Source organism: Chrysochloris asiatica, unplaced genomic scaffold, assembly GCF_000296735.1.
Source record: "Chrysochloris asiatica unplaced genomic scaffold, ChrAsi1.0 scaffold00003, whole genome shotgun sequence".
NCBI classification, from domain to species: domain Eukaryota; kingdom Metazoa; phylum Chordata; class Mammalia; order Afrosoricida; family Chrysochloridae; genus Chrysochloris; species Chrysochloris asiatica.
This window is the reverse complement of record NW_006408521.1, coordinates 25,629,701-25,647,170: the sequence shown is the minus strand read 5'-3', so window position 1 is coordinate 25,647,170 and position 17,470 is coordinate 25,629,701. Positions and strand designations below refer to the sequence as shown.

At 43.7% G+C, this 17,470-nt stretch overlaps 1 protein-coding gene across 2 annotated transcripts in view; it reads right to left on the bottom strand.

Moving 5' to 3' along the window:
- The window catches only part of CNNM1 (cyclin M1), a 71,174-nt gene extending 54,444 nt beyond the window's left edge, over nt 1-16,730 (bottom strand). The window contains exon 1 of one of the 2 annotated variants that reach the window (XM_006831234.1): nt 15,167-16,730. In XM_006831234.1, the coding sequence (XP_006831297.1) occupies nt 15,167-16,730 (1,564 nt within the window). The remainder of the gene's footprint in view (nt 1-15,166) is intronic. The other variant, XM_006831235.1, reaches the window with a different exon arrangement.
- Nucleotides 16,731-17,470: the final 740 nt, after the last annotated feature.

The window sequence follows — 17,470 nt, the reverse complement described above, 5'->3', positions numbered from 1 at the left end:
CTTCAGTTAGTAAAGGCAATTTAAGCAGCGAAATGTGTTGTCAGGAGCACCATGGTAACCAATATCACCAGGGCATGAAAAAAATAGCTGTTAGGCAGTAGAATATAAGCTGGTTGGCAGTTTGATCTGCTACACAACACTTCAAAAATAGCAGAGTAACAACTCTAGATCTGGAGGGCCAATGCTGCACAGCTTTGAATATGACCCTAGAAGTAACTATCCCAGGTCCCAACACCAGCCTCATGCCCTAGACTCTCATTCAAAGTCAAAATCATTTATTAAGCAAGCATTTATTGAAGCTAATTGCAAGCACATTGCTGGTTTAATAGCCAGCAAGCCACCACTCGTCTGTTCAACTGTGCTGGCTTACATGTTACTGTGATGCTAGATGCTATGTCACCCAAATTTCAATTTCAACATCAGCAGGGTCACCTATAGTGGATAGGTTTCAATGGATCTCCTAAACGAAGATAGACAAGGAAGAAGGACCAGGGGATCTACTTGTGAAAACTTTAGCCAGTGAAAATCTTATGAATAGTATACGAACGTTATCTGATATAGTGCTGGAAGACGAGCCCCTCAGATTGGAAGGTACTCAAAAGAGCTGGGGAAGATGGAGTAACCTCATTTGCTAATATGGCATGACAGGAGAAGAAATAAGTAAAGCTTTTGGGACCCTCGTTTGCTGATATGACACGACAAAAGAGAAGAAATAAGTGCAAACATCCATTAATAATCAGAAGGTAGAATGTATGCATCTAGGAAAATTGGAAGTTGTCAAAAAATTAATGTAATGCAAAAATAGCGATATTCTAGCCATTAGTGAGATGAAATGGACAGGTATTAGCCATTTTGAATTGGACAAACATATGGTCTCCTATACCAAGAATGAAAAATTGAAGACGAATGGCATTACAGTCATCAGCAAAAAGAACATTTCAAGAGCTATCCTGAAGTACAATGCTATTTTGATAATACCAATAAACCTACAAGGAAGACCAGTTAGTGGTTGGTTGTGGTTGTGTGCCATCCAGTTGGTTCCGACTCATAGTGACCCTGTATAGGGTTTCTAAGGCTGTATATCTTTACAGAAGCAGAAAGCTCATTTTTCTCCTACAGAGATGCTGGTGGATTCGAACTGCTGACCTTGAGGTTAGCAACCCAATGCATACCCCACAACGCCAAACATGATTATTCAAATTTACACACCAATCACTAATGCCGAAGATAATGAAATCGAAGATTATTACCAACTTCTGCAGTCTGAAATTGATAAAACATGCAATCAAGATGCATGGCTAATTACTGGTGACTGGAATGCAAAGTTGGAAACAAGGAAGAAGGATAGTAGTTGGGAAATAGTCTTGGGGGCAGAAATGATGCCAGAGAGAATGATAGAATTTTGCATGACCAATGACTTATTCATTGTAAATACTTTATTTTTAATATAAAGGGAACTAGATGGGGACTTCATTGGATGAAATACACAGGAATCAAATTGACTACATCTGTAGAAAGAGACAATGAAAAAGCTCAGTACCAACAGTCAGAACAAAGCCAGGGGTCAGCTGCAGAACAGACCATCAATTGCTCATATGCAAGTTCAAACTAAATCTGAATAAAATGAAAACAAGTCCATGAGAACCAAAATATGACCTTGATTATATCCATCCTGAATTTAGAGACCATCTCAAGAAAAGACTGGATCACAGAACGTTACTGACTGAAGACAAGACAAGTTGTGGGATAACTTCAAGGACATCATATATGAAGAAAGTAAAAAAGGTCACTTAAAAGACAAGAAAGAAAGACCAAAACGAAGTCAGGAGAGATTCTGACTTGCATTTCAATCACCAGCTAAAGTGAAAGGAAAAAATGATGGCATAAAAGAAGTAAAGAGAAAATTTCAAAAGTTGGCTCAAGAAGACAAAGTATTATAATGAAATATGCAAAGACCTGGAGTTAGAAAACCAAAAAGAAAGCAGATGCTTGGCATTTCTCAAGCTTGAGGAAATGAAGACAAAATGCAAACCTCAAGTTGTATTGCTGAGGGATTCTATGAGGAAAATATTGAGCAACACAGAAAACATTGAAAAAAAGATGGAAGATACACACAATCACTGTACTGCAAAGAACTGGTCAATAAGCAATCATTTCAAGAGGTTGACTGTAATCAAGCATATAACCAAGAACCAAGGTATTCAAGGAAGAAACGGAAGCTGCACCAAAGGCACTGGAGGAAACCAAGGCTCTAGGAATCCAGAGCACCAGTTAAGAAAAATCGCCATAGGATGCAATGCTAGAAGTGCTCACTCTATGCCAAGAAACCCAGAAAACAGATACCTGGTCAACCGACTGGAAGAGATCCATATTTGTGCCTATTCCAAAATAAAATGATCCAATGGAATGTGGAAATTATCAAGCAATATCATTAACATCACGCCCACAGAAAAGTTTACTGACAAAAATTCAAAATGGTTACAACAATATATTGACAGGGAACCATCAAGAATTCAAGCCAGATTCAGAAGAGGACATGGAACAAGCTACATTGCTAATGTCAGATGGATCTTGGCTAAAAGCAGAGAGTATCAGAAAGATGGTTATCTGTGCTTTACTGACTGCGCAAAGGCATTCAACTGGGTGGATCACAACAAATTATGTATAGCACTGCAAAAGAAAGTGAATTCCTGAACACTTGATTGTGCTCATGAGGAACCTAGACACAGACCAAGAGGCAGTCGTTTTAACATAACAAGGGGAGGCTATCTGGAGTCCAAAATAAGGAAAGATGCACACCAGGGTTATAGCTTTTCAATCTGTATACTTATTCAATTTGTGTGCTGACTAAATAATACAAGAAGCTGGACTACCTAAAGAACATAGCATTAGAATTGGAGGAAGACTCATTAACCACCTTGTTATGCAAATGACACATCCCTGCTTACTGAAAGTGAAGAAGGCTTGAAGAATTTACTGATGAAGATTCAAAGAATACAGCCTTCAATATGGATTACACCTCAACGTAAAGAAAACAAAAATCCTCACAGGTGGACCAATAAATAGTATCATGAGAAACAGAAAAAGACTGACGTTGTGAAGGATTTCGTTTACTTGCATCCACAATTAACACCCATGGAAGCAGTCAAGAAATCAAAGGATGTATTTCATTGGGCAAATCTGCTGCTCGAGACCTCTTAAAAGCGGTCACTTGGAGGACTAAAGTGTGTCTGAACTAGCCCTCAGATTTTCAGTCTCCTCATATGCATATGAAAGCTGGACAGAGAATAAGAATGGCTGATGAAGAATTAATGCCTCTGAATTATGGTGCTGGCAAAGAATACTGAATATACCATACACTGCCAGAAGAACTAAGAAATCTGTCTTGGAAGAAGTACAGTCAGAACCACTTTAAAAGAGAGGAAGGTGAGATTTTGTCCCATGTAATTTGGACATGACATCAGGAGGGACCAGTTTCTGGACAAGGTCATCATGCTTGGTAAGGTGGGAGTCAGAGGCCAAGACCCTCAATGAGATGAACTGACATAGTGGCCAAAATAGGTTCACCGGGGTCAGCCACGATCGTGAGACTGGTGTAAGGCCGTGCAGTGTTTCATTCTTTTGTACACAGAGTTCATGAGTTGGAGTAAACTCAGTGGCACCTAACAACAACCACAAGATTGTATATGAGGCACACAGCTGTCAACATGTATATTTACTTGGCTTCTCAGTTAAATAGAAACTGGGTGATAAGACACAAAAGAGTGGCTTTGTGAACAGTGAGGTGGGGTAATGGATTTGTTTGCTTGGAGATGATTGAATGAGAACTGACAGCCAACAGCGAAAGGATAGAGAAAAACAAAACAGAACCAAAAACCATTGGAGAACTGCTTTATAAGACAGCTTTCACACGGTGATGATCCTGCATCATAAAGAAAAAAAGTGTGTTGGTGTTGTTGTTATGTGCCATCGAGTCGGTTCCGACCCATAGCGACCCTGTATAGGGTTTCCGAGGGTGTAAATCTTTACGGGAGTAGAAAGCCTCATCTTTCTCCCGCGGAGCAGCTGGTAGTTTCGAACCGCTGACCTTAAGGTTCGCAGCCCGATTCGTAACCACTACGCTACCAGAGCGTAGTAAGTTATATTTAGGATCCTGTTTTAGGCTTGCTATGAGTCAGAACTGGCTCAACAGCAATTGGTTTGTTTTTGGTTTTCTGTTTTTTGTGTGGTTAAGGAATGGGTCTAAAGCATTTTAGAACTATGGCTAAAATACACAGTTTTGGTGTTTGAGAATAAAAATTCTTTTTGACAAATCCTTCATTCTACCTAGTACCCATTTTGCTAGATGGACAGTAGCATTTCGATGTAGTATCAGTTCCCTTTCTCCCTTGATTTTTCCAGCTCCAACTCCTGCTTCAGCTGGAATGCCCTTTCTCTCCATATCTGCTGAGCAGAGTCACTCTCCTTCCAAAGCTGAAATTCTACTTCCTCAGGGAAGTTTCCCCAGATGCTCCCAAAGAATGATTTCTCTCTTCTCCTTTCACCCACAGATGCCATCTGGCTGCTCTTGTCTATACCCCAGACTGTCAAGTGGTATCATTTCCACTAGGGCTCTGCTGCCCCCCCGCCCCCTCCCCCCCATGATCCTGGAGGGCAGGGACTTTTCATATTAACGCTCAATTCTGTATGTCAGAACCCTGGTACTGTGCAACTCAGTGTGTGCTGCTGAACCGAGCTGCCCGCATAAGGACTACAATCACAGGGGGTCGAGGAGGGTGGGTTGGTGGAGGTGGCACATTCCTGAATGGATGTTACCCAACCTAGGGATCCACACCGGCCCTTCTTCCTCCAAACCTTTCCACATCTCCTCCCTTATAGGAAGCCTTTCTTCCTCTTGCTCTTCTACCTCTGGTGAGTCAGACTTTAGTGTTCAACTCATATATCACTTGTGGAGTAGGGAGGTCTATCCTGACTCACAAGATTCAATCAGGGACCTCAGTAATATTCTATCATAGTTCCCTATGCTTTTTTTTTTTTTTCAAATTGCTTCCAATAATTTGTAATTATTTATCATTTCATATCTACATCCCTACTTGAAGGTAAACAGCAGGAGGACAGGAATGACATCTGTCTGGTTCGCACTATAGCGATCCCCAGTGCCTGGCAGAGGCCTCACACAGAACAACGGTCATTCAACATATGAAAGAAAGAAGAAATAGAAACTCAGTTTGAAAAGGAACAGAACATTTTAAAAATAAGAATTGAGAGTTATTATGGTCCCAAAAGCAAACCCCACTGCTGTCAAATCGAATCCAACTCTTAGGAACCCTACGTTGTCACTGCTGTTCAGTGCCATGGAGTTGGTTCTGACTCACCGCAACCCTGTATAGAGTTTCCGAGGAGCCATTGGTGAGTTTGAACCACCAACTTTGCAGTTCAAACCGACGCTGCGGTTGAATGGTTATCCTATGGTGCCACAGCAGAACTGAGCTATAGGGCTTCCTAAGGCTCTGAGTGTTTATTGAAGCATCTTTCTCCCAGAGCAGCTGGTGGGTTCAAACAGCCGACCTTTCAGTTAGCAGCCAAGTACTTTAACCACTGCACCACCAGGGCCCTTTGTTCTAGGTCCAGAAGTTGTTCTAGCGGTAAACTAGCTCAACAGAGTTCCAGGAAAGCCCACAGGTCCCCCACCCCAATCCCCCACCCCCGAGACACCCAACTGCTTGAGGAGAGCTAGCAACACAACCAAAATGAAATGAAATTGAGGTGAGCTACAATAGTCTGCAACTAAAAGGGAACTCACAAAGGATGATTAAAAAAAGAGGAAATAGAATTTAACTGCAGCCTGTGGGATTTAGATTAGATAAAAAGATAGTGTGACAAAGAAGGCTGTTATCCCCTGGGAAAGATAACTAAATCTAAAAGAGAAAGGAGAATTCCATTCTTGCTCAGCTTTTTCAGTGCTCTCTTCCAGCTCAGATGCTATTTCAACCTAGCATTTCTTTTTCCAGGCGGGTAAAACATATTGATTGCATAATGATATTACAACAAACACAGAGAACATTTTTAAAGAAAGAAAAATAAACTCACAAGTTTACCACTTTATATAATCAACTATTTTCACTTCTCTTCATTTCCTTTTGTTCTTTTTCCCTGTATGTGTTTGCTCTATTATTTAGACTAAGGTAAACATCTCATTCTAAATTTTACTAATTATTTAGCAATGTTTAACACATTTTAAAGCCTATTACATCTAATTATACCAATTAAATGAAAATGACTTATTATTTCTTTCACAGAGGATAAAGAATGTAGCCCTAATGGTTTGGCAGGTTTCTGTATAATAAAGCAATGAAATGACTACTCTGTCTGCGAAAATAGCTTACACCAGAATTTGGAATGATAACGTTCAACAATGACATTCTCTACTAGATTCTTTCTCTGTGAAAAGGTTACATTGCCTATCTATCTGCACTGGGAACATTTGGTGGCTGGTTGGACGTATCTAAGGCAACAGTCTCATATGGTTGGGCCAGAGATGGAAGCAAACATCTTCAGGATCCCTAATGGCTGGCCAATGTCTGTCTTGTTCACCACTGTATTTTCTGGGTGCCTGCCCCAAAGTAGGAGCTCAATCTTCACTAAATGATTAAATCAATGAATGAACAAAGGCTGATTATGAAAACTGCAGGAAGTGGAGTAAGCTGGCACTATGTATAGGTCCTGATGTCTTTTCTTTAGGAAGATGGAGTTACTAACGCAGCAGAGCTAAGGTGTTCAAGTTAAATAGCAGAGTTCTGATGCCAGAGGCATCTGACTTCAAAACAAAGCTGTATCCTTTGTTTATTCGGTTGGTTTTCTCCTAAAACCAATCAAGTATATTGTTGTTGTTTTGTACCATACATGGTGGTAGTTATGTGTCATGGAATCGAATCCGACTCATAGTGACCCTGTATAGGGTTTCCGAGGCTGTAAATCTTTATGGGAGCAGAAAGCCTCATCTTTCTCCCATGGAACAGCTGGTAGTTTCGAACTGCCGATCTTGAGGTTCGCAGCCCAACTTGTAACCACTACATTGTCAGAGCTCCTTAATACGCAGTCCAGAACTTAAAAGTCAGTAAAAGCTTTACAAAAGGAAAATAAATCACCTCACACAGGCTCTCTCTTCCATGCTCCCATTGTACTTTTATATTGCATTATCACACTTTCATTTTAATGGTTTATATACAGATCTGTCTTACTCAAATACTCCTATACAGAAAGACACGGCATGTGAATTGCAGATCCCTGGGAGTTGGAGGGAACGGGAAGGTGAGTCCAACCTGCCTCTTAGCTTTACGAAAGGGAAGATTATTCACCCATTGGGCTGTAGGCTCTTTGGCGACAGGATTATATCTCACACACCAATCAATACTTAGTACAGTGCTTTCAGCATGAAAAGGGCTAAGTAATTGTTGAAATAAATACAGGTACCCCAAAATGCAGGGAAACAGTATACCACACATGTTTCTTCTGACATTTAAAAATTCACTTGCTCTGCTGCATGATCCAAAATGACTGGTCTAGAGATAATTAATGATTTGTTTTCTAGAGCTTGCAGAACTCTTCTATTAAAGGTTAACTCCCTTAGTCATTCGTTTAGTCATTCAACAAACATTTATTGCAACTAACTTATTATTTACCATGTCCATTTATCATGCCCACCATTGGACCAATAAACAACATTCTTATCAATGGAGAAAAGACTGAAGTTGTCGAAGACTGCATTTTGTTTGGATCCACCATCAACGCTCATGGAAGCAGCAGTCAAGAAATCAAACGACATATTGCATTAGGCAAATCTGCTGCAAAAGACCTCACTAAAGCGTTCAAGAGCAAAGATGTCAATTTGAGGACTAAGGTACACCTGACCCATGCCACGGTATTTTCAATTGTCTTATATATATGTGAATAAGGAAGACTGTAGAAGAATTGATGCATTTGAGTTATGGTATTGGAGAAGAATACTGACAGTACCATGGTCTGCTAGAAGAACAACAGATCTGTGTTGGAAGCATAACCAGAATGCTCCTTAGAAGCCAAGACTTAGATGGCCAGACCTTGTCTCTCATACTTGGGACTTATTATCAGGAGGAAAGAAAAAGAGGAAGACCCCCAATGAGATGGGCTGGCACAGTGGCAACAGCAATGGGCTCAAGTGTAACAGGGATTGTGAGGTTGGCACAGGACCCGGCAGTGTTTCGTTCTGTTGTGCGTTAAGGTCGCTGAGTCACAACCAACTCATTGGCACTTAACAACAACAACAACAACAACTAACAATTGCCAAGTGCTGGAGCCAAAAAGATAAATAACGTAGTCTTTGCCCTTCAGATACTGTGGTTTAAACGTGGGATGATGTTATCAGAGATTATTTTAGTGGCATTAAAGAGGGTGTATTTGAGGGAGACAGAAATTAGACGGAGCAAAACTTCTTAGGAAACATTTGCACAAATGAATAATAGATTTGTGTTTAATAAGAATTGCCAATACTTATTTAGCATTTATTACCCGAGAAACACTAAATAAGCAGTTGTGTAGGGTTTCCACAAATAAAAACACTAAATAATCTGTGTAGGGTTTCCAAGGAGTGGCTGGTGGATCTGAACCGCTGACTTGCATTTCAAACCGTCCTGTGGTCCAGTGCTTATCCTACAGTGTCACATTGAGACTCCAAATAAGCAGTATAATGTATTATTATTTCACTCAGTATTCCAAACAACCCTATAAGTAATGAAACAGATAAAACAAGTTAAGTAACTAGGCCAATGCCAGGATTCAAGTTGGGCAGTTTGACACCAAAGTTCAAGTTCTTCATCACTATTCCTTTTGTTTAATTTCTGTTTCTTGGATTAGACTGAAAGCTCCCTGCAGACAAGGACTATATTAGTGGGCTTCCCTAGGTACACAATAACTATTTATTGAATAAAATAACAAAGAATCTAAGTAGATGAAATTGTGAACTAAATGGTGTGGCACTGTAGGTTAATGCTCTGGACTGTAAAGTCAGTGTGAACTGCAAGGTTGGTGGTTCAAGCTCATCAGCCACTCCTCAGAAACTCCATACAGGGTTGCTGTGTGTCGGAACCGACTTCATGGCACTTAACAACAACAACATTATAATTATATAAAATTTAAGAAATATTATGGGTGCAATATTTGACAGAATTTGGATTAGCATTTTGAGGGTGGGAATGAAGGAGAAGGCCATTTGTGAAAATGTAGGAGGAGGAAGAGAGATTTGTTGTGGTTAATGGAAACTATTCAGTATTTGGGCTTAGTGTCACTCAGATGAAGAAATATAGGCGTTAGCTATTTAAAACCATTTATTCAATAAATATTTATTCACCCCTTTTCTAAGATGACTACTGTGCTAGTCCTGGAAATACAAGAGCAAATAAGACTCATTCTGTGACCTCAAGGAACTCACAATCCAGAGGGGAAAAAAGAATAATCCCTTCTGTCATTTTTAACTTTCCACTTCTAAAGACATGAAACTCATAAGTATAGAAATAAAATTCCAAATGGACAAAGGGTTTTGGAATCACAGGGCCTGGATTTGTAGATCAGCCTTAAAATATGCTAACTACATGATTCTGAGCAGACTTCTCACCTGTAACTCGGCAGAAATGTAATAAGGATCAGGTAAGAAAACGTTAGGTAGAAATGTTTTGAGTGAAATATGCAGGTTTCACAGCAGTGATTGTAATTATATAAGCTACACTTCTAACCTCCAGAAGCTACAGATGAATCATCCATGAACAACAAGTCAGGAGTGAAAAGGTCAGCTCTGAACCATGTGGGTGGCAGGAGTTCTGGGGTGGAGGATGAAATCAGACGGGTGTAGCAGGAAAAGAATAGGTTTGGGGGCCTGCAGACCTAGTTAAAAATCACAAATCAGTCAGCTATTAGGTATGGAAAGTTGGGTCAGTCATGCAGTTGATCTGAAGTTTAGCATCTTCCTCATTAAAATGGAGTTAATAATACCCACCTGGGAATTATTCTGAGTATGTAAAGCACTTGGCATAGTGGCTGGACAGTTGTTGCTCAATTAATGGTGGCTGTTGTTCCTAATAGTAATATTACCATTTTTCTCTGCTATTTCCTATGGAGTCTACCATGGTGGTTACGTTGTTTGAGATGGGAAGAAGTGAAGAAAATAGAAGAGCTATTCTGACTTGCTTAAAGTTGATTTTAAAGATAAAGAAAAATAGTTCAACTCAGCTTTCCTTGCCTAGCCAATGGTGCAAAACTATAGAACATGAGCACTGAATTATGTGGCTGGCACCTGAGAACGTATTCCTTTGACTTAACTCTATCCTAAGTAGACCTATCAGGCTGCTCTTATTCTAACACTGTATGCTCCTCTAGACTGTTTACTTTCTGAGGGCAGTCTTGTTTTCTTGTCTCCCGATCACCTAACACTGTAAAGATGTTTAAAAATAATGAATGAATGAGTTCACAGGAGTCTCATTAAAAATGTCTTCCAGAAGCACATGAAAAGGAGACATTATCTTAACTGCACTCTGTCTGGACTGTTTTGTTACTTCATGGCTTTTATGTCCAGATTCTAGACTCCCTTTTGTAAGGCACACAAAATGTAAGAATAATTTTGAGAGTGGATAGATGAATCTCAAAGCACAGTGGGAACCATTCAGGCAAGGATTGGGGGGACAGAAATAGAAAAGGAGGAGACCGTAGCCCAAACCAGGCTAACACAGATCCCCTCTCCTTCTTATGATACCAATGCAAAGTCTAGACTGTTACCTCCACAAATCTGAGGCTGAGAGTACCTTTTGGAATTTTACCTCCTTCCCAGGCTTTCTTTTGATGTTTAATAAAATTTCACGTGTCAAAAAGTACTGAAGCAGAGAGAAGACTATATGTAAAATCCTAAAGATTACCTAAAGGTAATGCAATTGAACTTTTGACAAACAAAAATATGTGTCAAAAACACCTAGTAAGAAAAAATCTGTTGCAATGACACATCAGACAAGGGACTCATTTCTAAAATATACCGGAAACTACAACACCTCTACAAGAAAAAGAAAAATAACCCAATTAAAAGATGGGCAGAGGATATGAACAGACACTTCACCAAGAAGGAGATCCAGGCAGCCAACAAATATATGAAAAAATGTTCACGATCACTAGCCATTAGAGAGATGCAAATCAAAACAAAAATAAGATATCATCTCACACCAGCAATAACAGCAAAGATCAAAAAAGTAAAGGACAATAAATGCTGGCCAGGATGTGGAGACTGGGATGCTCCTGCATTTCTGGTGGGATTGCAAAATGGTCCAACTTCTCTGGAAAACAATATGGTGCTTCCTTAGAAGGTTGGAAATAGAAATACCTTATGATCCAGCAAGGAGCTCTGGTAGCATAGCGGTTATGAATCGGGCTGCGAGCCGCAACGTCAGCAGTTTGAAACTACCAGCAGCTCCGCGGGAGAAAGATGAGGCTTACTGCTCCCATAAAGATTTACAGCCTCGGAAACGCTGTACAGGGTCGCTATAGTCGGCATCAACTCCACGGCACATAATAACAACAATGACCCAGCAATTCCTCTATTTGGTATTTACCCACAAGAAATACGAGTCATAACATGAGTAGATATATGCACACTAATGTTCATAGCAGCACTGTTTACAACAGCAAAAAGGTGGAGACAGCCTAGGCACCCATCAATGGAAGAATGGATAAACAAACTGTGGTAAATACACACAATGGAATATTATGCTACCTTAAAGAATAACAAGGAAACTGCAAGCCACCGCCCGCATAACATGGATGAACCTTGAGAACATTATGCTGAGTGAAATTATTCAGTCACAAAAGGAAAAATATTGCAAAGGACCACTAGTGTAAACTACTAAGAAAAAGGGTGAGGGGATTCTTTGCTGGTTACCGGATGTGGGGGGTGGAGTGAGGGGAGGGAGGGAAAGGTGGAGCACAGGGCAGGGAATAGACACAGGATAGTTTGGGTGCTAGGGAGGGGGGCAATACACAAGAATGGGGAGGGGAATGGAAGAACAAGGTGGATGGTAAAACAATTAGGCAGGTTTGCATGGGATAAGTGGGACAGAGGTAAATAATGATGCATGCACAACCTTGGAACAAAAGGGTTCTGGGATACAGGGATTGAGACATGGTTGGATAGGGCAAAGGGGGTTAATAATGTTAAGATGCTTGGTTGTCTTTTGAATCTTGGTTTCCCTGGCATACCATTATAAAATAGACACTTGAGGTAGAGAGAAAGGAATAGCCGGAAATATCACCATAGAAAGCTTGTAAGCCCGTCTTCTGTCTATAACTGATTGGAATACCTAAAATGGGGCTACAACATGCCCAGTGAAGGAGGCTTCCTGTGACGCCTCTGCATTACATAAGACCATAGGTGGAATCCTGAACCTCATCCAGAATCTTCTGAGGTGGGAAATTTCCACTTGAAAGAACAAGCAGACCAGCTTGGAGTGGCTAAAAGAACAGAAGCTACTTCTTAAAAGAAAGACCAACAGGAAAAATACAAAACAATAACAGCAGTGTGACTGATTACTACAAGAACAAGTTGCTCGCCCAGGAGATCATCAAAGCACATGGTCGCGTACCCTCAGTGCAAACCCCCTTCCAAGACTAAAACTCAATGGGAATACACAAGCAGACACGCACTCTGATTGGTGACCATGTTCGTCACTGATAAAGGGAATTGAGGGAAAAACAGCAATGAAGCTGCGAGGTAAGCCCTACAACATTCAATAAATTCCTGTGAACCCAAGTGAAGACCTGGTCGGCCAGCAGTGTGGCAAGACCTGGGGACTCCTGGGCCCATTATCAGTGACATAGCTACAGAGGACTAGAGTGGAGAGTGAAGTGTTCAGCTGATAAGAAGTGAGGACATATGCATAAGAACATACCCACTTGACCTGGCTTCAATGGCTATATGATCAGAGCTCAACTAGAAGAAAGAAGAGGGAAAAAAGAGTAATCTGATACAATTTGATTAACCTGACCTACACTTATGGACGCATAGCTCAAGAGAGAACAAAATCTTTACAGCGAGGATCATTCCCACCCCCTCCATACACAGAGTAGACAGGGATGGGTAACTCAGACATTGGCTACCCAAAATGGGGGCTACAAAGGCAAGAAGTGACTGGCTTACAAGCTTTCAAAAGGGAGCCTAGATCCAGAAGGCGCGGAGGAAGGTAGAATCTCCACTGAGTAGTATCCAATCTGTCTGGGCGGGGCTGATGAAAGGAGATGGGGATAGGTCTCTTGTGATACGGTAGTGAATAATTGTTATCAGGACTGATTGTGGGGGTTGGATATGTAAAGGTAGACGTTTTGTAGTAAAAGGAGGGGAGTGATTGACTTTGCAGTCTAGGAGCCAAGGTCCCTGGGACCATAAAGGAAGAAGAGCGGAGTGTGGGACCCTACCCAGAGAAACAGAGACACCAGAGATAGAGGCAGAGACGATGATGTGGAGAGATTAGACCCAGAGAGGGAGAGGGGCTGTGTGCTGATGACCGGGGGTGGGCAGGTGTTGATGATGCATGGAGGGGATTGTAACCATGACACTGAAATGATATACGATAGGATGAATGTAAAAGCTAACGTTCTTCCATGTAAACCATCACATAACTCACAATAAAACATTAAAACACACACACACACACACACCCAGTAAATGTAAATGAGAATCCTGCTAGCCAAATGGAAGGTCTGTTTCTAACGTCAGGAGGCTGATTTATTTTGTTTTTAATAAATATGCCAACTTATATGTACAGATGAGCATTTCCTTCAAAATCATCATTCTGGAAGGCACTACACTTTTTTAACCATGTGACTGTTCTCAAGTAATTTTTGGAATTGCTTTCAGGGTCTGTGAGATTGTTTCCTGGATGCTGACTTTGAAGGTAGATATGATTTTCAAAAACAACCAAAGGTCCAAATCTAGTGAACTTAGAAGACCAATCAAATTCTAAAGTATCCAGGCTGCTTTTCTTTGTGTGAATTAGACTCAATTCTAGATGACAGAGCTCTGGTAGCGTAGTGGTTACGAATCGGGCTGCGAACCTTAAGGTCAGCGGTTCGAAACTACCAGCTGCTCCGCGGGAGAAAGATGAGGCTTTCTACTCCCGTAAAGATTTACACCCTTGGAAACCCTGTACAGGGTCGCTATGGGTCGGAACCGACTCGATGGCACTTAACAACAACAAAAACAACAAAAGACAAATTCCAGACATGAAGTAAGCATACTACAGGTATAACATCAAGCTTGAGGTTAAGGGGCTGGGGTGGCAACTCCTCTGAAGTAAACCCCACCTTTTTGGATATGCAAATGTTCAAGTAGTCCCCTCCCCCCAAAATACTTCCTCAGGTCCAGATCTACCCTACCTCATAATATCACACTTCCCAGAAGAACAGGACCCAACAGTCGTACTCCACATTTAATCCTCTGCCTGGATCATTTGATGTGTGGAATGGCTGATGGAAAATTAAATATGGCGGAAGAATTCTAAGGTGTCTGAGACTTACTCTATGTAATTGAAAGGGCATAACTAAGGCAGATTTCTGTTCTAGCTAAGACTTTGTCAGCAGCTGGAGCTGTCCAGCAGTGGAGTTAGTTTACCCTGAAAATGGTGAGCTTCCAAATCTGGAAAAAAGAGTCTAAAAAAAAGGCTGTTGTCATAGAAAACTAGCGAAGCCTCCTGTAATGGGTGGCGAGCTGTTCAATGACCTCCAAGGGCCATCCCCAGAGTCCAGTCTGCACAATATCGGGCACTCGGTAGGCTGAGAAAACACTGTTGGAATGGAATGAATGAGGAATATGGTGCATCTGTGAGACAAACAGGGTAAGAAGCCAGGGGCTCAGTTAGCTGCAAACAAAGTGGGGAAAAGTGAGCTGTGAACAGCCAGTGAAGCCATAGGTTGGGCCTTCCTTGAGTTTGGGGTACTTTGAGTACCTGAAGCCTCCTATAGTTATGAAAGGGTAAGGTTAGCAGTTCAAGCTCATCAGCTACTCCTAGGAAACTCTATACAGGGTGGCTATGACTCCATTGCACTTAACAACAATACCTGAGAAGAGGGTAGAAGCTGGGGGAGGAAACAGACCACTGCTCACCCTTCTTAAATTCCTCAAGCACCGTGTCCAGCCGGGTATCGTTGAAGACGCAGTGTAAGGGTCGGTTGTAGAAGCGGGTGACGGTGAGGAGCGGAGTGCAGTCATCTGGATCCACAAAAGCCAAATCCTTGACAAACAGAATGTCCACAATGTTGTGCCGCTGGTCGCCCTCGTACACTGGGATGCGAGTGTAGCCGCTTCGCAGAATCTCTGAGACTGTGGCGAAGTCCAGCACAGCGTCGGAGCACAGCATGAAGCAATCCCCGAGAGGGGTCAGCACCTCCTCCACTACCTTAGTGCGCAACTCCAGGGCACCCTGAATGATGTTGAGCTCCTCCTTCACCAGGTCGTTGTAGGGGTCTGCGGCTCGTAGCGTCTCTAGCAGCTTCTCCCGCGTGTAGAAGGTGCTGATCTCTTGGCGCAGCGCCCAGTCCAGCAAGCGGCCCAGCGGGTAGCACACCGGGAAGGCAGCCGCCATCAGGAGCCGGGTCAGGCATACGCTGTGTGAGGCGATGGCCAGCCCATGGCGCGAACACACCGAGTAAGGGCAGATCTCGGCGCCCAGGAACACGGCACCAGTGCACACCAACGCGGGCAGCCACGGGAAGTGAATCCCTGCCTCACTGTAGTCTTCCCCGGTGCCCCCTACGCCCGGAGGCAGCGAGGCGTACAGCCAGCCGGCCAAGGCCGCGTTGGCTCCGGCTTGGCCCAGGAGGAGAGTGCAGAGCAGATGGGTCCCCCTGCTGCGCACAGCCTGCACGCGGCGCGCCTGCTCCTGCTCGGTGGCCGAGCCGCTGTTCCGCAGCACCCGTAACTCGACCGGGTCCAGCGAGAGCAAGCTCAGGCGCAGGCCGCTGAACAGGGCAGACAGGGCGAGCAGCAGGAGCGCCCCAAGTGCCCGCAGCCACGTGGGGGGCAGCAGGTTAACGCCCTGGCCGTAAAGCCGGGGCCGGACGCGCAGCAGGAAGCCGCCGGCTGCGCCATGGTGGTGCCAAGCGCGTCCATCCCAGGCGCACAGCGAAAAGAGCTTCCCGCCACCGCCCGCGCTGCCCTGCTCCGCCTCGCCCTTGCGCAGCTCCCGCACCCTCACCTGGACTAAGGCCGAGCCTGCCACGCCTCCGGGGCGAAGGGGCCCCAAAACCTCCACGTCCGACGCCCAGTCGCTCTGCTCGCGGCAGCGCTGTGGCCCTGGGGGCCGCGTGGGAACTGCGCTGGGAGGCACGCCGCTCCCGCCTGGGGGTTCCTCGATAAACACGATACGTGGAGCCAAGTCGCCGGTACCGTTTTCCCCCGGGGAGAAGGTGGGTGCGGGGATCCTCGCCGCGGGAGCCGCGGGCCCCGGCTGGAAATAGACGCGCAGAAGGAAACTGGTGCCTTCAGCCGCGCGCAGGGTGCCCCCCTCCAGGGACACGCGGCCTCCCGCGGTGTCCTCGGGCCGCAGTCCCAGTAGCCAGGAAGCCACGGCCGGAGGCCGAGGAGACAGAGAGAAGAAGAGCAGCAGGACGGCGCCCCGGCTGCAGCAGTCCCGGAGCCTGACACCCACCGCCGTTGCCGCCGCCGCCATCCTGCACCCGGCGCGGCTGCACGTGATACTGCAGAAGCCGAGCAAGAGCCGGAGGGAGGAGGAGCCGGTGCCCGGAACCCGGCCCCAGGCAGGTCACCGCGTGTACGCCCCCTGCGCCGGTGGACTAGGGGTCTCCGCTAAGAGCCAGAAATGGCTTTGCATCACCACACCCAGCACAGCCCTGACACACACTTCAGTCTGTCTGAGCTGCAGCCTTGGGAGGGCTTGGTTTGCATCAAGGCCTCCCACTTCAGCAGGAGGGCGCCCCAGGGCGAACTCCTACCCGGCAGTAATTCCCTGCTGGCCCAATTGCTTCCCCATTGGCTGGGAAAATTCCCTGCGTTTCACCTACTAATAGAAATTTGTTCATCTGCCATTTGTGTACCCACTTCAGGCGAAAATAGATTCTGGAAGCAAATCTTGAATCTGTGAGAACGTTTCGTATTTGGTTTCAATCCATTGAGGTTGTAAACATTTCCACATTCTTTATTTTAGATCTGAATAACCATATGTAAGAAAATACTGAAATAAATCAGTAAACGACTATGCAATGGAATACCATGCAACAGGAAAAAAGAATGAGATAGAGTCATGAATGCGAGATGAAGAAAACCTCTAAAATAATTGAAACAAGGTACAGAACAGTTTGTACAATATGCTACCATCTGTGTTAAAAATATTTATGTGCATATCCTATGTAATATGCATAGGATACACAGGAAATTTGTAATATGCATAGG